Below are 26647 nucleotides of genomic sequence, written 5' to 3'. Positions count from 1 at the left end.
GTAGGCTGAGTGGAATCAGCCTCAGATCCAGGTAAAAAGAACCTGTACTGGCCGGGAACCAAACACGGGGCCTCCAGGTAAGAGACAGGCACGCTACCCCTACACTACGGCGCTGGCATCAACCATGTGGGCTTAACGTAATTTTCATATTAAGTAGTAATGATGATCGATTCATGTTGCTGATTGGAGGTTACTCAGATTCAATTAAGGGTGCATGTAGCTCACCCTGTGTGATCATCAGTTAGTGGATGGTCTTAATTAAGAAACGTTTGGAAATCAGTTTGTGATGTTTAGGTGTTTTGAGCAATTGGAAGCTTAACCCACAGTTATAGATTTGAATAGTAATACTTCAAGGTTGTTGTAGGTCAAGTTTAATTTGGGTGGTTTTTTGACAATGGCCCTTCAGGCAGTTCATAGAAATAGCATGGCATCTCATTCTGAGATAGTCCAGCTCCATCATAACAATAAGATCATTGACCCCAGATATCTGGTCATAGATGTTTGACAATTTTTCATTGTTCTTTCCTTAAATAAATACAGTCAGTTTATCCCCACAATTCATTTGATAGTAAGCTACTCTCTTGATACTCTTAAGTCATGTCAGCAAGTAAAAGTCCCCAAGACATGCTCAAAACCTAGGACAGGTACACAGCTAAATAAAGGATTCTATATTCTGTTTCAATATTTTCTAAAATCAAACATTTTTAATGTAGCTGACAAGTATCATTTAAAAATATTTTTTTTCGAAGATATTTCCACAGAGATCTTCAATGAAATTATGTCCACAAATAAATTTGAGGTACTCGTAAATTACTGAAAATTTTCACTCAATATGACCTTGTATTACAGAGATCAAACAATCATCCTGAGCCTGGTGGTGTGCTGGCTGCTTGTTCCATTTTCCTTTAGGCCTACTTAATCTCTGTTGGGTATCTACTGCTGAGTACAACATTAAGTGTTCATCCACCCCATAAAAATCCAAATACCTCAGCTGCATTTTAACACATGAACTTGAGATCCGTTAGCCGAGGCTCACTACTGGTAAAATGAGGGAGCTAGTGAACATACTCCACATAGTGTAGGATTAGGGCTACTTACTTGTTTTCTTCTTTGAAACATGGGACCAATTGGGCAAGTGTCTGTTCTTCTATTTTTATTTCATCCTTAATGTCTGCTGCAGGCTATAAATAAGGAAAGTCATTAAGAAAAGTGAACAGGAAACAAGAATTATAATATATAAATAAACAAGAAACAGCTGTTAAAATAAATTTCATAATTCTGCAATAGAAATATCGCTACTTTCCAATGTGTAAAAATATAAGAATGAATATGAACAAACCAGTGTCAAAACAAATCTAACTGTACAGAGAGATGGGAACAAGAAAAAGAGAAACAAAATATGATAAACATAATGATGGGACAGCACCAGAAAACAGAGCAATCCAAAAAAATGAAACTAGAATGGACAAGAATAAATTACAAATTTGTCTCTCTGTACTTCCATTTTCCTACACTGTTCCATCATTGCGTGCATGTGTTCTATCTTTATACAAATGATGACTTGACCTGTCACATGTTTGCTCCTTTCCATCGCCTCAGTTCCCAAACAGGAATCTGATTCTGATTTACTGGTTCTCATCTAAGCTCTCCACGTCCTACCGTATCTAAGTTCAGTCTGCAAAGGGTGAGTCATTCAAATGCACTTTGACTCCACAGATTCTGAAATCTTGACGAATATGGGCTTATGAAATTCATAGCATCTATATTCAACTTCTCTGTTCAGGAACTGTAGTTTTAAACTAGATTGCAAATAAAGTTTAGAAAGCAGCACTATTATTTATTGGTGGTTTGGGATAAAAGAGTAGTGACATAAAAATGTTGCACATGGTGGGCTTGGAAGACTTGGGAGTAAGGAGACAAGCAGCTCGACTAAACAGAGTGTTCTGAGCTGACAGTGGAGAGAAAGGCTTGGACTGACATTTGTAGAGTAAGTTTGAGTGGAGTTTTCAAACATAGGGAAGATCATAATAATCACATAAATGTGGAATTAAAGAGGAAAATGGGGTAGATGCTTGTTTATAAAAAGAAGAATATTGGAATAGAATAATTTACCAAGGGAGAGGTTTCATTAATGGTACAACTCCTCTGAAATAATTTAAGAAAAGTCTTGGTAAGCAACTGATAGGGAATTACCGCCTGGGTAACAGAACTAAATGTACGTCAGTGGTGATTGACTGAATGATTAACAAAATATCAGAAAAAATAATACTTTATTAATGGTAATACCATCTTACACAACAATAGAGAAAAGGAAACAAAACAAAACACACTAAAAGAAAGTTCGGTGGAGTATAATTAGAAAAATATGTACAGATATATACACAGGTTATATTACAAGTAAGCACAGGAAATTCTAGAGATTATGTACCGGTAAGTGTTTTCTAATTTTTGATGATGAACAGTTACATATATCAATATCCACTTCGTTCAGAGATCTTAATATTCATTCAACTGGCCCACTGAATGCATAGTTAGTTCTATACCAATTTTTAGACAATGTATCTTTAAACCTTGTGCGTAAGTCTGGTACATGTACATTAACTTTCTTAAGGAGTTGTGGACAATTCACTAAGGAATGGATCAATTTAAAAATGAAAAGTGTATTTAGGAATTCATGGTGTTGTGACAGACTATGCAGATTTAAAAACCGTTGTGGGCTGTACAATCAATATTTTCATATGATAATTCTGCTGTAAATGAATATAAATGAAGAAATTTATGTTGACATGAATCTAATCTATGGACACAGGTCTGATGAGAAGGGTTCCATACAAGTGTACAGTGTTCTAGAATAGGGTGTACCACAGATACATACAGCAATTGGTAGGTAGCTAAGTTTGAAAATTATCTGGAATATCTAGTAATGCAAACCAATCTCTGTAATGATTTCTTACAAATATTCTCAATATGTTCATTAAATGATAAGTTGTAACTGAATAAAACACCAAGTTCCTTAAATTGTGAGATAGGAGGTGGAATACTGTTTTTGCTAAATGTGCACTGAAATGATATTTTCTTCTTGTTTTTAAAAAAATGATCTTTTTTTACATTTTTCATGATTAAGTTTCAAACCCCGTTTTGAATACAGTGCTTTTCCAGATGATGTAAATCTTCTTGAAGTTTTAAAAAATCAAGTTGACAATTAATTTGCAAAAACATTTTGCACTGTCAGCAAACAAAAGCAATTCAGAATTCTCAAGTGTATTATTAATGTTATTTATGTAGAGAATAAGAAGCAAGGGTGAAAGGTGAGACCCTTGAGGAACTCTACTGGCAACAATAATAGCTGCATAAAAATGATTCCTTATTTTAACAATCTGCAGGCGATTTTTAAGATACAATTCAAACCAGGAGAGGAGAGGCCTATTAATTCCATAACCTGTTAGTTTTTGCAGCAAGTTATCCTGGTCAACAGTGTTGAAAGCTTTTGAGAAGTCTGTATAAATGCAGTCCACCTGAGAGTGGTCCTCTATTGCATCCAAGAGGAACTGATGGAATAAAAGAACATTGCTACAGGTTGACCGTCCTGAAAAGAATCCATGTTGCCCATCAATGATGATGTTTCTAAAGAGAAGTGTGATCTTGTCAAGAATTTCTGATACCAATATAATGGTCCGTTATTGGACATTATAAATTTTCCAGCTAACTCATTCTTGGTTGCCTGCGTTTCGCCCTCGTGTGCTAAGTTAGGCTCGTCAGTTGGGACTTAGCACACCACCCAAGACGCAAGGCTAGTGCATACCGTGGAGGCCACTGCATAGGTTAAATGAAGCCACCAGCAGTGCCAATGCACTATGAGAGCTATGTCTCATTTCCAAAAATAGATGCCTGCCTGGCCATCAAATGATGTAGATGTTGATTCCCATAGGGAACCTAAAATATTTGTCCTGAATGAGTAAATTTATAATACCAATATAATGGTCCGTTATTGGACATTATAAATTTTCCAGCTAACTCATTCTTGGTTGCCTGCGTTTCGCCCTCGTGTGCTAAGTTAGGCTCGTCAGTTGGGACTTAGCAGACCACCCAAGACGCAAGGCTAGTGCATACCGTGGAGGCCACTGCATAGGTTAAATGAAACCACCAGTAGTGCCAATACACTATGAGAGCTATGTCTCATTTCCAAAAATAGATGCCTGCCTGGCCATCAAATGATGTAGATGTTGATTCCCATAGGGAACCTAAAATATTTGTCCTGAATGAGTAAATTTATAATACCAATATAATGGTCCGTTATTGGACATTATAAATTTTCCAGCTAACTCATTCTTGGTTGCCTGCGTTTCGCCCTCATGTGCTAAGTTAGGCTCGTCAGTTGGGACTTAGCACACCACCCAAGACGCAAGGCTAGTGCATACCGTGGAGGCCACTGCATAGGTTAAATGAAGCCACCAGCAGTGCCAATGCACTATGAGAGCTATGTCTCATTTCCAAAAATAGATGCCTGCCTGGCCATCAAATGATGTAGATGTTGATTCCCATAGGGAACCTAAAATATTTGTCCTAAATGAGTAAATTTATAATACCAATATAATGGTCCGTTATTGGACATTATAAATTTTCCAGCTAACTCATTCTTGGTTGCCTGCGTTTCGCCCTCGTGTCCTAAGTTAGGCTCGTCAGTTGGGACTTAGCAGACCACCCAAGACGCAAGGCTAGTGCATACCGTGGAGGCCACTGCATAGGTTAAATGAAGCCACCAGTAGTGCCAATGCACTATGAGAGCTACGTCTCATTTCCAAAAATAGATGCCTGCCTGGCCATCAAATGATGTAGATGTTGATTCCCATAGGGAACCTAAAATATTTGTCCTGAATGAGTAAATTTATAATACCAATATAATGGTCCGTTATTGGACATTATAAATTTTCCAGCTAACTCATTCTTGGTTGCCTGCGTTTCGCCCTCGTGTGCTAAGTTAGGCTCGTCAGTTGGGACTTAGCACACCACCCAAGACGCAAGGCTAGTGCATACCGTGGAGGCCACTGCATAGGTTAGATGAAGCCACCAGCAGTGCCAATGCACTATGAGACCTATGTCTCATTTCCAAAAATAGATGCCTGCCTGGCCATCAAATGATGTAGATGTTGATTCCCATAGGGAACCTAAAATATTTGTCCTGAATGAGTAAATTTATAATACCAATATAATGGTCCGTTATTGGACATTATAAATTTTCCAGCTAACTCATTCTTGGTTGCCTGCGTTTCGCCCTCGTGTGCTAAGTTAGGCTCGTCAGTTGGGACTTAGCACACCACCCAAGACGCAAGGCTAGTGCATACCGTGGAGGCCACTGCATAGGTTAAATGAAGCCACCAGCAGTGCCAATGCACTATGAGAGCTATGTCTCATTTCCAAAAATAGATGCCTGCCTGGCCATCAAATGATGTAGATGTTGATTCCCATAGGGAACCTAAAATATTTGTCCTGAATGAGTAAATTTATAATACCAATATAATGGTCCGTTATTGGACATTATAAATTTTCCAGCTAACTCATTCTTGGTTGCCTGCGTTTCGCCCTCGTGTGCTAAGTTAGGCTCGTCAGTTGGGACTTAGCAGACCACCCAAGACGCAAGGCTAGTGCATACCGTGGAGGCCACTGCATAGGTTAAATGAAGCCACCAGCAGTGCCAATGCACTATGAGAGCTATGTCTCATTTCCAAAAATAGATGTCTGCCTGGCCATCAAATGATGTAGATGTTGATTCCCATAGGGAACCTAAAATATATGTCCTGAATGAGTAAATTTATAATACCAATATAATGGTCCGTTATTGGACATTATAAATTTTCAAGCTAACTCATTCTTGGTTGCCTGCGTTTCGCCCTCGTGTGCTAAGTTAGGCTCGTCAGTTGGGACTTAGCACACCACCCAAGACGCAAGGCTAGTGCATACCGTGGAGGCCACTGCATAGGTTAAATGAAGCCACCAGCAGTGCCAATGCACTATGAGAGCTATGTCTCATTTCCAAAAATAGATGCCTGCCTGGCCATCAAATGATGTAGATGTTGATTCCCATAGGGAACCTAAAATATTTGTCCTGAATGAGTAAATTTATAATACCAATATAATGGTCCGTTATTGGACATTATAAATTTTCCAGCTAACTCATTCTTGGTTGCCTGCGTTTCGCCCTCGTGTGCTAAGTTAGGCTCGTCAGTTGGGACTTAGCACACCACCCAAGACGCAAGGCTAGTGCATACCGTGGAGGCCACTGCATAGGTTAAATGAAGCCACCAGCAGTGCCAATGCACTATGAGAGCTATGTCTCATTTCCAAAAATAGATGCCTGCCTGGCCATCAAATGATGTAGATGTTGATTCCCATAGGGAACCTAAAATATATGTCCTGAATGAGTAAATTTATAATACCAATATAATGGTCCGTTATTGGACATTATAAATTTTCCAGCTAACTCATTCTTGGTTGCCTGCGTTTCGCCCTCGTGTGCTAAGTTAGGCTCGTCAGTTGGGACTTAGCACACCACCCAAGACGCAAGGCTAGTGCATACTGTGGAGGCCACTGCATAGGTTAAATGAAGCCACCAGCAGTGCCAATGCACTATGAGAGCCTAACTTAGCACACGAGGGTGAAACGCAGGCAACCAAGAATGAGTTAGCTGGAAAATTTATAATGTCCAATAACGGACCATTATATTGGTATTATAAATTTACTCATTCAGGACAAATATTTTAGGTTCCCTATGGGAATCAACATCTACATCATTTGATGGCCAGGCAGGCATCTATTTTTGGAAATGAGACATAGCTCTCATAGTGCATTGGCACTGCTGGTGGCTTCATTTAACCTATGCAGTGGCCTCCACGGTATGCACTAGCCTTGCGTCTTGGGTGGTGTGCTAAGTCCCAACTGACGAGCCTAACTTAGCACACGAGGGCGAAACGCAGGCAACCAAGAATGAGTTAGCTGGAAAATTTATAATGTCCAATAACGGACCATTATATTGGTATTATAAATTTACTCATTCAGGACAAATATTTTAGGTTCCCTATGGGAATCAACATCTACATCATTTGATGGCCAGGCAGGCATCTATTTTTGGAAATGAGACATAGCTCTCATAGTGCATTGGCACTGCTGGTGGCTTCATTTAACCTATGCAGTGGCCTCCACGGTATGCACTAGCCTTGCGTCTTGGGTGGTGTGCTAAGTCACAACTGACGAGCCTAACTTAGCACACGAGGGCGAAACGCAGGCAACCAAGAATGAGTTAGCTGGAAAATTTATAATGTCCAATAACGGACCATTATATTGGTATTATAAATTTACTCATTCAGGACATATATTTTAGGTTCCCTATGGGAATCAACATCTACATCATTTGATGGCCAGGCAGGCATCTATTTTTGGAAATGAGACATAGCTCTCATAGTGCATTGGCACTGCTGGTGGCTTCATTTAACCTATGCAGTGGCCTCCACGGTATGCACTAGCCTTGCGTCTTGGGTGGTGTGCTAAGTCCCAACTGACGAGCCTAACTTAGCACACGAGGGCGAAACGCAGGCAACCAAGAATGAGTTAGCTGGAAAATTTATAATGTCCAATAACGGACCATTATATTGGTATTATAAATTTACTCATTCAGGACAAATATTTTAGGTTCCCTATGGGAATCAACATCTACATCATTTGATGGCCAGGCAGGCATCTATTTTTGGAAATGAGACATAGCTCTCATAGTGCATTGGCACTGCTGGTGGCTTCATTTAACCTATGCAGTGGCCTCCACGGTATGCACTAGCCTTGCGTCTTGGGTGGTGTGCTAAGTCCCAACTGACGAGCCTAACTTAGCACACGAGGGCGAAACGCAGGCAACCAAGAATGAGTTAGCTGGAAAATTTATAATGTCCAATAACGGACCATTATATTGGTATTATAAATTTACTCATTCAGGACAAATATTTTAGGTTCCCTATGGGAATCAACATCTACATCATTTGATGGCCAGGCAGGCATCTATTTTTGGAAATGAGACATAGCTCTCATAGTGCATTGGCACTGCTGGTGGCTTCATTTAACCTATGCAGTGGCCTCCACGGTATGCACTAGCCTTGCGTCTTGGGTGGTGTGCTAAGTCCCAACTGACGAGCCTAACTTAGCACACGAGGGCGAAACGCAGGCAACCAAGAATGAGTTAGCTGGAAAATTTATAATGTCCAATAACGGACCATTATATTGGCATTATAAATTTACTCATTCAGGACAAATATTTTAGGTTCCCTATGGGAATCAACATCTACATCAAGAATTTTTGAGTCAAAAATTTTGGAAATATGAGAAGAAATTGTAACTGGTCTATATTGTTTTATGTCAGTTTTATCACAATTTTTGAAAACTGGACTAACAAATCCTTTCTTCCATTCCACAACAAAACGGGTTTACTGATAAGTTAAACAGATAAAACAGAGTGCTTCACATAAAATAAATGAGCAGTACTTGAGCGGGTAAGTTTAAACAACATCAGGTTCTACAGTTTTCCTTAATTCCAGAGATATCAGTTTGTTGTAAATTTCAGCCTTAATAATGATTACAACAGACAGATTGACAGAAAAAGGATAATCATATGACATACTATTACTATTCTGATAAGAATAGAATAGTATTTAGCTCTCCTCTGGCAGTATTCTTATTAGACACGCCATACTCCTTGTATGGGGACACAAACTGTAAAGGCCCTGTACATGATTCTAAAAACAAGAATGATATTAATCTGAGATCTTTTCATGACCTTATGTGGCAAGGTTGTACGTACCTTCCTTTAGTGCTAGGCAAGGAGTGTATGGTGCCAGTAATCTTGTCCTTACATTGCATGCTGTATCTTGCTAGATGTTAAGTACATTATTTCTTCAGAATTAAACCGACCAACCAACTGACTGACTGACTAACATGCTTCATTCTTAAAAGAGCATCAACAGATACTACCAAATTACACTGAAATATTTAGAATATATTTGTTTATTCCTGTTTAATACATAAGAACTTGAAATCTGGCACTTATCTAAATTATGTACTCCTATGTCTCTACTCCAGCATTCTCTCCCTATTGTCACCATTATGTGTGACAGGACCTGTGATTAGTACCACCAAGGCACATTGCCTGTGATTAGAAGCACCATGAGTCTAGGTTACCCATGATTAGTACCAACATCAGTCTACATTACCAGTGATTAGCACCACCACGAATCTACAGGACCTGTGACTAGTACCACAAACAGTCAACATTACATGTCATTAGTACCATTATGAGTGTAGGTTATAGAAGTTACAACATTAATTAAACCACCATTCCAATACATGACAATCCTTATATTTAGGATATAACCATTGTACAGATGTTAGAACTAGGACATGCTTCACTTATACTTAGTAAGCATCATCAGCTAGAAAAAGACGTAACCCAAAGATGGGTCAGAGCCATATACCTGGTTCAATATAATATAAAATGTTCAATAAGGTCTAATATTACATTGATAAAAATTAATTTAAACTACTTAAAACCAGTCAGTAAGACTATATTGTGTCTATTAAAACAATTGGTTACTATAAAATTGCTGAGATACGTATGAAGTGAGAGAAATATGTAGTAAGTTACTATGAGCGATCATACAATGTTCGAGATCATAAAAATCTTCACACGGTGGCATTTGAATACTTATAATTAGGAACAGATTTTTTTATAATTAGGAAGCTTTTCTATAAGAGAGGGCTGGTATAGGTTTAACGAGCTATAATCTCATTTCGCATTCTAAAACGTGGTCAGGTACGTAGAAATCACATGACTGGTTGGTTGAGAAACAAATGTTGTGAAGAATAGATAAAAAATTTAAGGTACAACCAAATCATGTCATATGCTCCTTTGACGTTTCCAACACGAACTCAAAAATTCCATCAAGAGAATCAGTTAACATAATTAAAGACAATTTAACTAAACATGGCCATCTCAGCGTAAAGGAAAGCGATGAATTTATCAACATCATAAATTTCGTCCTTCACAATAACTTTTTCACCTTCAATAAGAAAATGTTATCATCAGAAAGGTTTATCAATGGGAGATCGAGCGTCAGGCATCTTCCCGGACATCCACCTTCAAGTCTATGGACACGTCCATCATCACAGACCAACGTTTATACAACAATAACAGTACCTCAACTCATTAGCTCGAAAGATAAAATTCACAGTAGAAGATGAAATCAAAAATTCCATACATATGTTTACATTGCCATCAAACATAAAAGAGACAGCTTCGAATATCACATTTACTGAAAGGCAAAAATTTCACCAAACATAATCACGAACTACTCATTACATCCCAACACTAAAAAAGAAGCAGTCTACTATAGTTTAATACATCGAGCGTTTAAAATAACCCTCACACCTAAAAACATAGTCACGTTCAATGGGTTTAACACAGAAATGGTAAAACAAATAATAAGAAAGGAGAAATAAACAAATTTCAAAATTAATTCCAGAAAAACAAAAAGCATAAATATTTTCTAACCCATTCAAGAATCATGACTTCAAAATATTGTTCAAAACAAAAAAAACACCAACCAAAGCATGTTCCTGAATCACAATAGTGTCAACTCCAACAAAGACCAATACTCCAGATCTGGGATTTATAAACTCACCTGTACGCAATGTTTCATCTCATACATAGCACAAACAGGACAAAGTATCTCAACGAGATACTTAGAATATAATGCAAACAAACATAAAAAATTCTCGGCAATGAGCTTACGTAGGAATGAAACTATAGAGCAAGACCTAACTATACTAAAGAGAATAAAAAGGGCAAATTGATGAACAAACACAATTTTTTTTTCATAAACCAGTTTTTCAACAGAAACCACAATTGAAATTACATTATAGAGACTAAAAGTCCTTTATATCATCAAATCAAACAATTATTACATATATTAAAAATAAAAGGAAATAAAATATGTTCCAAACCATCAATAAATTTCCATACGTAAAAGCTCTGCCCACAAAAAATGCTCCTCCGAGAACAGCCAATACCTCATCCGACCCCCCTCCCCAAGCCATACCCTCCGCATAACATACACAGATACAATATGAGTCACAGGGAATTAGCCATTGCCAGTCGAACAGAAAGTGTCACAAGAGCAAGCCAGCCACAAGAGAGGCGAGTAATATCCCGATTAACATCCTCATTTTACACTGCAGTGCACAGAAACTTCACAACTAAGACACATTTGTTTTGTTACAGACTCTCAACCAACCAAAATCAACCATTAAAAGACACAGCAAGACCACAACTAATGTCACTACGACCTTCAGAAGACCCCTCTTCAAATCCACACAGCAAAAGGTGGCAAGATCTTATATCTTACAACAACACGGCTTGTTTATTCAATACGCCAACTGCCAAATTATCCGCTTAAGATGATACAGTGTCTATTCGACTCTTCTTCCAGAGAGTATCAACCACGCATTTTGTTACTCAGACATTGTACATACCTGTATATTTTTACATGTGTCAGTTTTCTTTGTGTTCATTCTTATTGCCATAGCACTCGGTCTACAACCGTTATGTATCACCAGGTCCTACTGAATTCCATGAGTCTATAAATATTAACAACACAGAGCACCTTATTTGTACTTTTGTTCCAAAATAATGTACTTGTATTAATTATTACTCACCTACATGTAATATTTCATTTTCATTTGCAACATTTCAACCACACTTCATATTGTAAAATTATATTTTTCATAAGACTTTTACTGCTAGAAAACATGTTTTAGGATTTCGTGATATATTTTGTGCATGTTATAATATGGCTGGTGATGACCCCAAGTAGGGTTGAAACTAGTCCCATGTAATGTCAATACTGTAAATACGACTTAGTATAGAATAGGTGGAAAACCCTACTGTGTATTATTTATATGTTATATCAGTTCAATATGGACCAACAATATAAAGTTCATAACCCTTTATAAATTTAATCACCATAAAGAAGAATTCAGACGATGAATCACACAATATTTTAAAAACCACTACCAAATTTTATTCATAAGGTGACACCCAGGTCCATGGAGATTCCAGTGAGAGCACGCACATTGGATATTACAACTTAATAACCTAGACAACCAATGTCATCACAAGCTTTTATTTAAAGTATGTAACTTATCTTTTTATCAAATGTACAATAATGTAAACTCACCCTTTTTCAGACAGAGCAATTGTGTGCAAGCTAAATGTTTTTATGTATGGTAAATGTTAACACAATTCACTAGGCATAACAATTCATATCCACCAAATGTTTCTACAGAATATTGTAATGGTTATAGCGCCCACCTTGCCAACTTGCTACGGAACGGGGGCTTCACCGTACCGGCCCACCTGCTTACGCTTCGACCGCGCCAAACACGAACAAGACTTAAGGGCTAGGCCGGACCCTCTCGCTTCCATCTGTGGTAACGCAGCAGAGGACTATGAAAATTACTCAACAATTAATCTGGAGTCTTCCATCTAGCGAGGTTCCTGGATATATTTAGTGCCCAGACTGTTCTGGAAGGACCGGGCAGTTCGGGTTTAGGAAAGGCTATTCCACTGAAGCTCAACTTGTAGGATTCCAGCAAGATATAGAAGATTCAGGTCAAATGGACTGTATCGCGATTGACCTCTCCAAGGCATTTGATAGGGTACATCATGGGAGACTACTGGCAAAAATGAGTGCAATTGGACTTGACAAAAGAGTGACTGAATGGGTGGCTGTTTCTAGAAAACAGAACTCAGAGAATTAGAGCAGGCAAAGCTTTACCTGTCCCTGTAATAATTAAGAGGGGAATTCCTCAAGGCAGTATTATAGGACCTTTATGTTTTCTTATATATCAATGATATGTGTAAAGAAGTGGAATCAGAGATAAGGCTTTTTGCAGGTGATGTTATTCTCTACAGAGTAATAAATAAGTTACAAGATTGTGAGCAATTGCAATGTGACCTCGATAATGTTGCGAGATGGACAGCAGGCAATGGTATGATAATAAAAGTAAGGTTGTGAGTTTCACAAATAGGAACAGTCCTTTCAGTTTTAATTACTGCATTGATGGAATGAACGTTCCATTTGGGGATCATTGTAAGTACCTAGGTATTAATATAAGGAAAGAACTTCATTGGGATCATCACATAAATATGATTGTAAATAAAGGGTACAGATCTCTGCACATGGTTATGAGGATATTTACGGGTTGTAGTAAGGATATAAAGGAGAGGGCATACAAGTCTGTGGTAAGATCCAAACTAGAGTATGGTTCCAGTGTATGGGACCCTCACTAGGATTACTTGATTCAAGAACTTGAAAAAATCCAAGAAAAGCAACTTGATTTGTTCTGGGTGATTTCCAACAAAAGAGTAGCATTACAAAAATGTTGCAAAGTTTGAGCTGGGAAGACTTGGGAGAAAGGAGACGAGCTGCTCGACTAAGTGGTATAAACTTGTATAAACTTGTATAAACTTTGTGATAAGTGGTATGTTCCGAGCTGTCGGTGGAGAAATGGCGCGGAATGACATCAGTAGACGAAAAAGTTTCAGTGGTGTGTTTTAAAGTAGGAAAGATATAATATGAAGATAAAGTTGGAATTCAAGAGGACAGATTGGGGCAAATATTCGTATATAGGGAGGAGAGTTGGGGACTGGAATAACTTACCAAGGGAAATGTTCAATAAATTTCCAATTTCTTTGCAATTATTTAAGAAAAGGCTAGGAAAACAACAGATAGGGTATCTGCCACCTGGGCGACTGCCCTAAATGCAGATCAGTAATGACTGATCGGAATTTCATATATATAAGAGAGGAGTGATTTGCCTGGGCAGTTGGTGTAGTTTACTCATGAGCTCAGTCAGCGAGTGACTGCCAGTACTGTGAAGTGTGTGGAATGCCGTGATTGTCAGACTAGCTTGCTACAGTGCGGACTGACAACGAAGGAGAGAACGTATGGCCGTGTGACTTCATGAGATAACTGTTTACCTTGTGCTTGAATGTAAAACTGTGTAGTGTTAGAACATGTGAGAAACCAAGAGAGAGGGAGAGTACGCGATGAGCAGAAGTTACGTGTAGCTTAGTGCTTACTTAATGAATGATAGTATAGAAGCTACCAGTCTAGTGTTAATTTATCCTACAACCACACCAACTCGTCACAACTGGTGTCAGAAGTGGGGCGGCGTGTGTTGTGGCTTGACAAACAAGAGGTAATGTCCGACGCCCAGGGACGTAACATCGACTAGTGTGATTAACGCTGACCAGCGACGAAGTGATACAGCCAACAGCGAGATGATGGTTACGGCACAGTTAGGGGAACGGATATATGGGGACAGTGTATCGCGGAACCCGGAACACTTACTACCGATCTAGAATTCTACCTGGTCAGGACGCTCGTGCCGGTACGAATTCTGAATTCGACGTCGTGGGAGCAGAGGATAACCAGCGGGACCGAGCATGGGACATGTGAACCAGTCATGTATGTGGTGTCAGTGGACGACGAAGATGCACAGGTCCTGGAAGCAGGCGAAATATCGGATAAGCTCCGGAAGATTATATCCGACGCCCGGAAACATTTAAAGGTGAGACAGCTCAGGGAGGTTAAAGAACTAATCCATGAGTTTCAGGACATCTTCGCTGCTACCGGAGGCGACTATGGAATGACGGATAGATTGTACCATCACTTTAGCACCGGCGACACCGCTCCAATACGACAGCCACCTCGTAATGTACCCCCAGCAAAGGTGGAAATCGACCACATGCTAGATGACATGAAGCAGCACGGAGTCATCGAGAAGTCGAACAGCCTGTGGTCATCGCCAGTGGTCCTGGTGAAGAAAAGAACGGTGAGCTCCGCTTCTGCGTCGATCACCGCAAGTTGAACGAAATCACGAAAAAGGACTGTTTCCCGTTACCTCGGATAGATGACATCCTGCACACGTTATATGGAACCCAGTAGCTTTCGACTGTGGACCTGAAGTCTGGGTACTGGCAAGTGGCGCTCCATCCGGAAGACAGAGAGAAGACGGCGTTCTCAACCGGCCAAGGGCTCTATCAGTTCACCGTGATGCCCTTTGGCCTCTACAACGCGCCGGCTACTTTCGATCAATTGATGGAGGCTGTCCTGAGGGGGCTAACTCACAAAGCCTGCCTCTGTGTATCTGGACGATATAACTACTGTGGGATACACGTTCAGAGAGCATGTTGAGAACCTGCGGAGTGTTTTCCAGAGGTTATGTGACGCTAACCTAAAGTTAAATCCTGGAAAATTCCCGCTGTTCCAGAAGGAGATGCGCTACCTGGGCCACACTGTGTCATCGGAGGGAGTAGCCACAGATTCGGAGAAGTTAGAAGCTGCCAGGGTCTGGTCATTGCCGAAGGTCAAGCGTGAACTAAGGAGTTTCCTTGGACTCTGCACCTACTACAGCAGATTTATAGCTGGCTATGCAGACACCTCAAAGCTCTCTTACACGCTCACCAAGGATAGGAGGACTTTCCAATGGTCAAGTGAGGCGGAGGCTGCCTTCCGGAAGCTGAAGGAGTCACTGTATACGGCACCCATCCTCGGATACCCCAAGCCTGGGGAGAAGTTCATCGTCGACACCGACGCCAGCGACGTGGGAATTGGTGGGGTGCTGTCCTAAGCGCAAGATGGCCAGGAGAATGTGATCGCCTATTTCAGAAAGACGTTGTCAAAAGCTGAGAGAAATTACTGCGTGACGCGTCGGGAAATGCTGGCCATTTTGAAGACCTTTGAGCACTTCCACAAGTATCTGTATGGGCAGCCTTTCTGTCTGCGCACCAACCACTCCGCATTGACTTGGTTCCTCAGCTTCAAAAACCTAGAAGGACAGACAGCTCGTTGGGTACAACGCCTTCAGGAGTACAACTTCACCACCGACCACTGACAAGGAAAGAAGCACTGCAACGCCGACGCTTTTTCCACATGACAGTGCCTTGAAATCTGTGCACACTGCCAGAAAGTGGAGAGACAGACGGGCATCGTGGATGTCTGGGCCGTGAGGGCCACCACAGCTGAAGGATGGGATCGAGACGCCCTCAGGATGGAGCAGCTGAAGGATGACGACACCGGGCTGAACTTACGAGAACTAGAGTCGGGGCAGACGCCAGAATGGACAGACATCGCCAAACACAGTCCAACCTATCAGGCATACTGGGCCCAGTGGTCGTCTCTCATGGTTAATGACGGGGTAATTACATGCGAGTGGGAATCGACCAACAGAAAGAAACACATTGCACAGCTCATAATTCCCAGGAGCCTGAAAAAAGAGGTGCTGACTCAGTTGCATGCTGGCACTACTGCCGGTCACTTGGGAGTGAATAAGACCCTAGATCGTGCCAGACAACGTTACTACTGGATCCACTTGAGGATGTGCCCAACTGTGTGACATCTGTGCGGCGAACCGGGGCCCATGTAGCAGGAGTAGGGGCCAAATGACGTAGTACAACCTTTCAAGATGATCGCCATTGATGTCGCTGGATCATTCCCCTAATACAACGCCGGGAACCGTTACCTCCTCCTGGCCATGGACTACTTCACAAAGTGGCTGGAGGTCTACGCCATCCTGAACCAAGTGGCATTGACACTTCTTCTGCCGATTCGGTGTCCTGAGGGAACTTCATAGCGACCAAGGCAGAAACTTTGAGTCCAGGCTGATGGAAGAGGTTCTGCAGCGCTTAGGAGGGCGGAAGGCCCGTACGACATTCTCCACCCACAATCAGATGGCATGGTGGAGTGTTTTGTGAAAACCATCGAGGAGCATCTCAGGAAGGTGTTTTCGGCAAACCAGAGGGACTGCGACGAGAGGGTCTCATTTTTCTTGATGGCATATCGAGCGTCCACCTATGAGAAGGGCATGACAGCTGCCAACATGGTCTTTGGAAGGGATATCCACCTGCCATGCGAACTAATGTTCGGGTTGGAACCAACAGCAGCCAGTGATGTACTATGTACGGGAGTTGGTGGATTGGCTCAAAGACATCCACGATTATACCCGACATCATCTAAGGGTAGAGAGCGACCGGATGAAAGCCCGCTATGACAAGCTGGCGAACTCTGCGGGTTTCCAGGAAGGTGACAGAGTGTGGCTGTACCGTCCGGTGCGGACGACAGGGAAGTCACCGAAACTACAGCCACCATGGGAAGGCCCATATACAATCATCACCAGGATCAACGACGTCGTCTACCGGATCCGGCGGCCTCCCCGAGGGAAGATGATGGTTGTTCACCTGGATCGCTTGGCACCGTATCGTGGATCAGATCAGGACGAGCAGCCTTGAGGAGGGGGCAGTGTAATGGTTATAGCGTCCGCGATGCCAAATTGCTATGGGGCGGGGGCTTCACCGTATCGGCCCATCCCCTTATGCTTCGACAGCGCCAATCACGAACAAGATTTAAGTGCGGACTGACGGCGAAGAGAGAACGTGTGACTTCGTGACACCTTGTGTGTGAATGTAAAACTGTGTAGTGTTAGAACAAGTGAGAGAGAGTGCGAACTGTGTGTGTTATGTGTAGTGCTTAGATAATAAATCTTGGCATAGAAGCTACCTGTCTAGTGTTAATTTATTCTACTACCCTGCCAACTAGTCACAATATATAATACATGCAAAAATATTTTTAGTTAAAACAATTCATATCAGCTTAACCATTTTAAGTATTTTATTAAGCAACACCCAGGATCCTGGCTCTTTCGATCTTAGGTAGTAGGAACAGCTGCTGAAGATGCCTAAAATAGGAGAAACATGTCCCTCTTAAGACATGACAATAATGTAAAAATATTTATGTAAATCAATAAAAAGCAAAATGTATTGAAAAGGTGGACTCTCAACAAAACATTTTTTTAGAAAGACATATCACTTAGTCGAGCATTATGTCTCTTCACTCTCAAGTCTTCCCATCCCAAAGTTTGCACCATTGTTGGAACACTACATCACCCATAACAAATGGTGCTGCTTTCCCCATTCTCGTATAATTAGTTCTGGCCTGGATCCAATACACTGGAACACCTTTACTACCTCATTAATGTGATTACGCCAGCACCAGCACCAGCACCTAGGTTCCCCATGAGGTACCACCACCCCATCAACTTGGTATAACTTTACATCCTGTTTACCATCACACAGTCGTCTGACCTCCATCTCATGACACTGCCTATGTCATTTTGTAGTTGCTCACAATCCTGTAACTTATTTACTGTTCAACACAGAGTAACAATCTGCAATAGACTTATCTGTGATTCCATCACATAGAGGTTCAATAATACTGCCCACTTATTCATTACGGGACCACTCTAACCCTCTAAACAGCACCGACTATGTGCTTACGTGGTGCTATGCTATCCTCTGAAGCTCTGCGCTAGTTACTGACAGAGATGGTGTTGAAACTAGATTTATTCCATGTTTTTCAATAGTTTTGGCTCATTCGGCTCGTTCCAAGTTCCATTTTCCATCCCAAGGCTGATGTACTTTCCGCACATCTTCCATCTTAGTGTGACACCCCACTATTAAATGAAGTATTCTATTTTGAAGGCTGGCCTTGAAACTGTCCCCAATTCCTCCCTGAGTGATGACACCTGGTTAGAGGTTTCTTTTCCCATCGATAGTGGTGGCCTCAGCATTTGTAGTGGAGTGGATATTGCTATTGTCATTTTGAACATCTTCAACATTTCTCAACATTTTGTCGAGGCTTTCCTCCTGCCTGGTTGAAGCCCGGACCGTGGTGCTACTGTAGACGACAGCACATCTCGGTGGTCAAGCACAGTCGGAGTAGCTCCACTGATATTGGCAAAGAAAGTATTCAGGCTGCTTGGGATGCTCATCTTATCTGCCATGTAGCCTGGCTCCTTGCTGCTGCTTCTCTGGAATCTGGTGCATGGTTCCATCCTCCAGGTCTCCAATTCTCCAGTTAATATTTTCATACTACTGCAGCTTTTCGCTTCCAAACAGCCGTCTGTGAGCCCCCAGATGATCTACCTTGACAGGCATGGCTTCCTGTGTACGAAATATAGGCACTCTGTACCATTTTACCTGTGCCGAGACTTTCACCCAGTCCAATCTCCGATTTCATCAACTAGTGTACAGGTCAGAAACACATAGGAAAAATACTACAATGAATTGCTGGACAAGTTACTCTTTGTGCAAGTAACCATTGAATCCAGTGGTATATGGTGTAACATGGACCTCAGATTTATCAAAGACGTTGAATAATGGTTTGCATTGTATGCTCCTGATTCAGTGCATCGGTGCCACTTTATGGTGTGAAAATGTAACACTACTTGAAATTAATGTGAACTAAGCTTTCCGACATCTTGTATTTTTAATAATGTACACATTTTATACAGCTGCCAACCTAAAAGACAAAGCATACTATAGTGATTAAATTTACCTAACATACCGCCCCACCAAAAGGCATTGGCCTTTTGCAGAAAAATAATAAAATGAAACATATGCACACAAAAATGCACTAGTCAAAACTAGGGCAAACACGATTTTTATAACAATACGTTGATAATGTTCAAGCGTTTTGTAGTTTGATGATCAGTCCCAGCTCGTTTCTGGTAATATACACTACTTGTTGATAGGACGTATCAACAGCTTTATCTTGTTTGAGGCAGAGTCTCTTTGATAAGAGACCGATTGTACGATTTTGATACAGACCCTAAAGGCCTTATTTACCTCTTGTGGTTTCATTGGTGATGTATCGCGCTCACTGCGAGTTTTCTTGCAGTTGGAAGAGAATCTGAGACACTGACCAACTGTTCTGAGTAATCTGTTTAAGGATGAAAATCTATTCAGGAATGTATCATCATGTTTTATGACAATAAGTGATGTTATAATTCTTTGGTCAGGGATCTTCGAGGTGTCGCATCCTGATTGTGATGGCCATGATGCAGGGTCTAGACGCAACCAGCTGGAGCCTTCCCACCATAGTGCTCTGTATTGAAGAAGCAGTGGCTGTACTCCTCGTGATGCAAGATCTGCAGGATTGTCCAGTGATCCAACATGACGCCAATGGGAGACTGGTACAGTGTCTTGAATTTCTGCCACCCTGTTTGCCACGAATGTTTTCCATTTTGTAGGACATGCGTATAACCAAGCTAATACGATTGCTGGATCAGTCCAAAGTAGTACACCATCGGGGGTAGTGCGTAGAGTTTCAAGCGTTTCCTTGATGAGGCGAGCCAAAATTAAGGCACCACATAATTCGAGATGGGGGATTGAAATCTGTTTTAGAGGTGTAACCCTTGATTTTGCACAAAGAAGTCTCGTGAGAACCTCGACTTTGTGGTTGACAGAACTTATGTATACGGTAGCTCCGTAAGCAGTCTTTGAAGCATCACAGAAGCCATGTATCTTGACATTCTTCCCCATTCCTTCACTGAGGGCCAGTCTTGGAATTTTAAAATTATTAAGTAGTAATATTTGTTGACATAGGTCAGTCCAGATATCGAGCAAATTCCCGAGCAGTTGATCATCCCATCCTGAACCTTCTTGCCACAGGCATTGCATGAAGAATTTGAAGAGAACAACTACGGGAGTTATCAGCCATAGTGGGTCAAAATATTGATAATATTACGGACAGCACTATACGTTTTGAGAACTTGTATTTCCGTGAGCTCGATTGATGTGGCTTCAGGCTACAGTTGATTTGAAATTGGTCCGTTGAAGAGTGCCAAGTTAAACCCAACATTTTTACTACGCTGCTCCCACTGTCAGTCAATGAATGTTTATATTCTCGTAAGTTCTCTGGGATTGATACAAGGAGTTCTGGGCTATTTGTGCACTACTTTCTCAGCAGAAATCCCCCAAGCTGAAGAAGACCTTGAAGTTCGATTCGCATCCTTCGAGCTTCATCCAAAGTATCTGTTTCTGAGATGCAATCATCAACATAAAGATCATGGCGAAAGACTGAAGCCGCTCGAGGGAATCTGGTTGCTTCATCCGTACCCAGCTGTACCAGGCGTCTTGTAGCTAGGTAAGCTGCTGATGATGTGCCATACGTGACTGTAGTGAGGGCGTAGGCTTTTAGTTCGTCTTGAGGGCTTTCTCGCCATAATACGCATTGCAGGGGTTGACGTTTTGGGTGCACTCTTACTTGTCGGTACATTTTCTCTGTGCAGCTGTAAAGGCTATTCTATGCATACGAAACCTCATGACCAATGAGCATATGTCGTCTTGTACTGTTGGTCCTACCATTAAAATGTCATTTAGTGCCACGCCATTGTCGGTTCTTGTAGAGGCATCAAAAACTACCCTGGTTTTGGTTGTACTGCTCTAATGCTTGTGAACCGCGTGACGAGGAAGGTAATACTCTGTTTGTCTTAGTGTGGAATTTGGTTGAAGTTCGACCATGTGTCCAAGTGCTTCATATTCCCTCATAAACTCGACATAATCTTGACGAAGGTTGCTCGGCACTTGTGATTTTCCTTCCAGGAAATGAAAGCGTTGTCTTGCAATCTCCTTGGAGTTTCGTAGGTTAATTTCCTTTCTCATGGGTAATTCTACTACATATCTTCCACTCTCATCCCTTAAGGTAGTATCGATGAATTTTTTATCACATTCCGCATGCTCTGGTGAACGAATTTCACGACTTATTTCCTCTATGGACCAGAATCGTTGTATTTGATTCTTAAGACTGAGGTCAGACCTAATGAAGAATGAATTAGATCTTTGCCCATTGTCTTTTCCTTCATTCATTTGCCGTGGATACTCCCCGCTTAGAATCCATCCTAGCTGAGTGTTCTGCAGTGTTGGGTATCCTGAGCGAAATTTCCTCCCCTCCTTCATGAGATGCAAAAAGAACTGAGCTCCGATTAGTGAGTACCCTGAGGGAGGTGGAAATCTGGATCAGCGAGGATGATATCCTTTGGGATATTCCATTCCTTGAGGTCGATGTTTGATGCAGGGATATTGCCAGTTATCCTAGATAGTACTATATTCCATATTGAAATGAAAGTCACCGATCGTTGAGTGCACTTCTACGTATACTGATGAATCAGCTTCGGAAGTCAGTTCACCGAATGCTTTCAGGGATATAACGGTCGTTCTTTTCTTAAGTTTAAGTTGTTCTACAGCCTGCTCGGATATGAAGTTGCTTTGGGAGCCGCTATCTAACACGCCTCGCATACGATGATATCTTCCATCTGAGTCCTTGATTTTAACCATGACTGTGCTTAGAAGAACCTGAGTGTTTGGAGTACTTCTGAGAGATCGATACGACGATTGGGGGGTGTCGTTACCCTGTGGGTTTTGTGCCATAGAGTTGTTTATGTTAGTTTTTTCCTCATTCTGATTGTTTAGGTGTAGCAACGTGTGGTGGTATTTCTTGCATACCTTACATGCGGTACTGGATCTGCATGCTTTCCAAGTGTGTGATGGACCAAGGCAGTTACTGCAGTGCTTGCTATCTTTGATCAATTTAAACCTTTCATCAGAATTCAAATTGAGGAAATCAGGGCATTTATACAGTCTGTGCTCTTCTGAGCAGATGTAACATCTCTCTGCTGTCGAGATGTATGATTGTTGTTGTGTTATCGAGCGTGGCGCTGATTTTGGATAATTGTTAAGACTGACTGCAGGTGGTTGGGTAAAAGAGCAGAGTTGTGGTGTCTGACAGCATCTCTCCAAGAAGCTAATGAGCTCCTCGAATTTAACTGCATCGGAAAGAGAATGCTCCTTCACTCTCCGTTGAACCTATTTTATGTGAAGTTTCCGTAATTTGCCTAATGTGTTCAGCTGCAATTTATTTGGGTGAATGATAACGATTGACCAGAATGTTGTAGGCTACTTGAAAGTTGGCGTCAGAAATGCTAATATTTCTTATGGTGTCCTTGGCTTCGCCTTTCAGAGAGGAGAGCAAATAGTGAAACTTCTCTATGGTCATTATTGTTGACCACCAGGCCTTCAAACGTGCCTCTGAAATGCAGCCAGGTAATTGGAGACCCACTAAAGGTAGGGAGATTTATTTTCGGTAATTTGATATTTCTAGGCATGTCATGTGATTACTGAATGAGCACTTCAACATTACCTGACATGATTTGTAGATTGATGACCTTCCTTAATTTAGCCTCCAGCAAGTCGATTGTGTCTTCGAATTCTTCTTGGTAGATCGTGTTAGATTCCTCATTTTCTTCATCATACGACTCTAGTTGGCTTTGAATTTGCTTGAATTCTTCGTTGGTGGAGAGCAATCTATTTAATTTAACCTGAATGGGGTTGATATCGGCAGAACTTATTTCTGACTCAACATTGTGTTGAATGCGAGTTACACAAGCCTTCAAGGTTGCTCTCCTTTTGGTTAATGTTCGTTTGTTGGAGTCTTCCATATTTATAGAATATCGTGGTGCTATGAATTGAGTAAGATTTCGATAAGTTATCACAGTGTAGTGGAAAATAATTATTCCGAGGTACTGTAACACGTAACTTTCTGGATGAACGGAAGAGTAAGTAAGAACTAATTACAATATTTTATAAAGGTTCGTGAATTTGTTAATAGATGGTACTAGCCAGGGTAGTTGTAGCAGTGGACGGTAATGGACCTTGTAAGAAGTTATGACTTTGGGCGAAAGGTAGCGCTAGTTGTACAATAATCTAGCTGCAAGTTCCTTGATAAGTTGTAACTTTGGGCGAAGTTTGTGCTAGGTTAACTTGGTCAAGCATCTCATATTCATTTGAATTCGATCAGAAACATGAAATTTTATACTTAAGTGACTGTAATCCAATGGTTGCGTTAATTACCTTACATAGGACGGTGGATTGTAGGAGCTTGACGCAAGTTCATCCGGGCTGCGAGGACCATGAAATTAATGTGAACTAAGCTTTCCGACATCTTGTATTTTTAATAATGTACACATCCTATACAGCTGCCAACCTACAAGACAAAGTATACTATAGTGATTACATTTACATAACACTACTCTTACGACATTGCCACTGAGAAGGAGCTGGATGAAGTCTCCTTCTCTAAGCTGTTATAGCAGCGAGTTACAACTGACTAAACTCTAGCATTCATACCTATACCCTCAAATCCCAACAGTCAGTTGCACAATGAGGAATGAAGTCTTCCTTTTCTAAGCTGTTACAGCAAAGAGTTACAACTGACTACAATCTAGGGCTAACACCAAAACCCTCAAACCTCAACAGTCAGTTGCACATTGAGAAATGAAGTCTTCCTTCTGTAAGCTGTTATAGCAGAGAGCTTCAACTGACTACACGCTAGGGCTCACACCAAAACCCTCAAATCTCAACAGTCAGCTGCACAATGAGAAATGAAGTCTTCCTTCTGTAAGCTGTTATAGCAGAGAGCTTCAACTGACTACACTATAGGGCTCACACCAAAACTCACAAACCCAGACAATTAGCTACAGTATGGGAAGGAGCTGTTGAGAAGCTTATTTAATTCTCATCAATTTTAAATGCTGATTCATGTTACAAGTAATAAAAATGTAAAGAAGATTTAATAAATATTTAATTTTCAGAACTGCAATGGAATTAAAATACTAAACTTTTGGATGCAGATAATTTCTGACTACCATTGTGCTACAACTGACAAAGTTGCCTCTTCTGGACTTCTGTGACCTTCTCTCTAGAAGTACACAGTGCAGTGAAAATGGTCAAACCGATCTCTTCCTTGCTCCAAGTTTGTTCCACAAAACCACCACCCCCACTTCTTGGGCCGCACAGTTCATACCATAAATCTTACGCTCAATCTTTACCTTAGTTGCTTAGTGTGAAAACTTAGAAGATGAATACTGGTAATCACACGATGAGTTTTATGGCATTTTTACATTAAGTACTCTTCAGTTTGCATTTAGAAATGGCAATAAGGGCAACATCTCGTGAATTCAATATTCATACTAAAATGATTTGGTACTGGCGTAATCACAAAGACTGTCAAAAGTTAGTGTAGAAGAACTATAAAACATTCATGGCAAGTGTGCCCTGGGAAATCAGCCCCAGCCCCTTTTTTTGTTTCTTTCAGCCTGGCCAGGTTTTAATTGTACATGCAAACTCTGTATTTGAATCTGTTTCTTTTATTGTGTACGTATTTTGGTGTAACCCTTACTTGGTTCTCTGTTTACCTTAGCCTTAATAAAGTATTATTCCCCGTATGTTTAGTTATGGCTCCAGAGTAAGTGGAATTCTCCCACTCTGCGGTGCTTGCCCCTCGAAACTCGTTCCCCTTCTCTTGGCCGCATGTTCTTGGGCTAGCCCCCATGCCCCTCTGGCTCGGCCCAATGGTAGGTGACTCGCTTAGCCCTGCTTCGGGCAAGGTGACGGCTGACAGCGCTGAGAGATTTGGCTTCTTGACCTTGACACGGCACATTACGGGCTGGTCCCGTGAAGAGCTCAAACTGGGTACCCTTGGCATGTAGGTAAGAGATGAGAATATTAGATTCCCCTGGCATGTTACGAAAAAAGCAAGGTTATGAGGTAGTAGAAGGAAGGTATATATATTTCTGTGTGTACAGTCCATTATGATTAATGGTTATAAGAGTTTATCCACTGGTTTTACATAAGGCTAAGGTTGTTTGCTTATTGTACCATGTATTTAGCTCTCCTCTGGCAGTATTCTTATTAGACATGCCATACTCCTTGTATGGGGACACAAACTGTAGAGGCCCTGTACGCGATTCTAAAAACACGAATTATATTAATTTGAGATCTTTTCATGATCTTATGTGGCAAGGTTGTACGTACCTTCCTTTAGTGCTAGGCAAGGAGTGTATGGTGCCAGTAATCTTGTCCTCACATTGCATGCTGTATCTTGCTAGATGTTAAGTACATTATTTCTTCAGAATTACCCGATATAAATAAATAAATAAATAAACAAACAAACAAACAAACAAACAAACAAACAAATACATAAATACATACATATATACATAAATAAATAAATAAATAATAAATAAGTAAAAAAAACAGGAAACCCTCACGTTCAAGCCTGTGTTCTAAAAGTATCTTAAGCTATGAGGGCTGATTCCCTCCAATATGTTTTATGGCGTTTGTGAACCAAGTATCATGCAAACATGTTCTTATTGCATATTATCTAAAGTGTTATGTTATTCCGAGCTTCAAGGAGAAATGTTAATGAAACAAAGCAAATTGAATCTCCTTGTGTAATAAAGTTTTAGCATTGTGAGTTCCTAGTGCTTATCTGTCCAGCTCCTAAGGCCCACCACTTCTTTTAACTTTTCTACTGGACAAATATCCGGAAAGTACAAAGAAGTTGCTGATGATGATCAAATCCAGGTTTCCTCAAATATAAAAAGTGTTCCAGTATGAGGCAGCCACTGATAGTAATGAAGTCTTCAAGTTAGGTTTCCACAGGACACTTTGGACAGTGGAATAGATGCTCGAAATCTTGATCTGCACCACAGTCAGTGTCAGTATTCTGGGTATAAATCCATCTTCTGAGTGTAGCCTTGGCTCTAGGCTCTAGGACAGGACAAGATTGACATGTATGTGCTGGCTTATTCCAGTCAGGCAGTGTGGACTGTTGCTGTGAGTACACATGGTATGGGTGGTGCTGGCCTGATATTATTA

The 26647-nt window shown here is 41.0% G+C and overlaps 1 protein-coding gene across 1 annotated transcript in view; it reads right to left on the bottom strand.

The window, feature by feature from the left end:
* Positions 1 to 26647, bottom strand: part of LOC136866929 (oocyte zinc finger protein XlCOF6) — a 94389-nt gene that overhangs the window by 16268 nt on the left and 51474 nt on the right. The window contains exon 3 of the mRNA XM_067144019.2: positions 1099 to 1181. Within this exon, the coding sequence (XP_067000120.2) occupies positions 1099 to 1181 (83 nt within the window). The remainder of the gene's footprint in view (positions 1 to 1098; positions 1182 to 26647) is intronic.

Source organism: Anabrus simplex, chromosome 3 (genome assembly GCF_040414725.1).
Source record: "Anabrus simplex isolate iqAnaSimp1 chromosome 3, ASM4041472v1, whole genome shotgun sequence".
NCBI lineage: Eukaryota > Metazoa > Arthropoda > Insecta > Orthoptera > Tettigoniidae > Anabrus > Anabrus simplex.
Note: the sequence above shows the minus strand (reverse complement) of the source record. Positions and strands in the feature narration are given on the sequence as shown.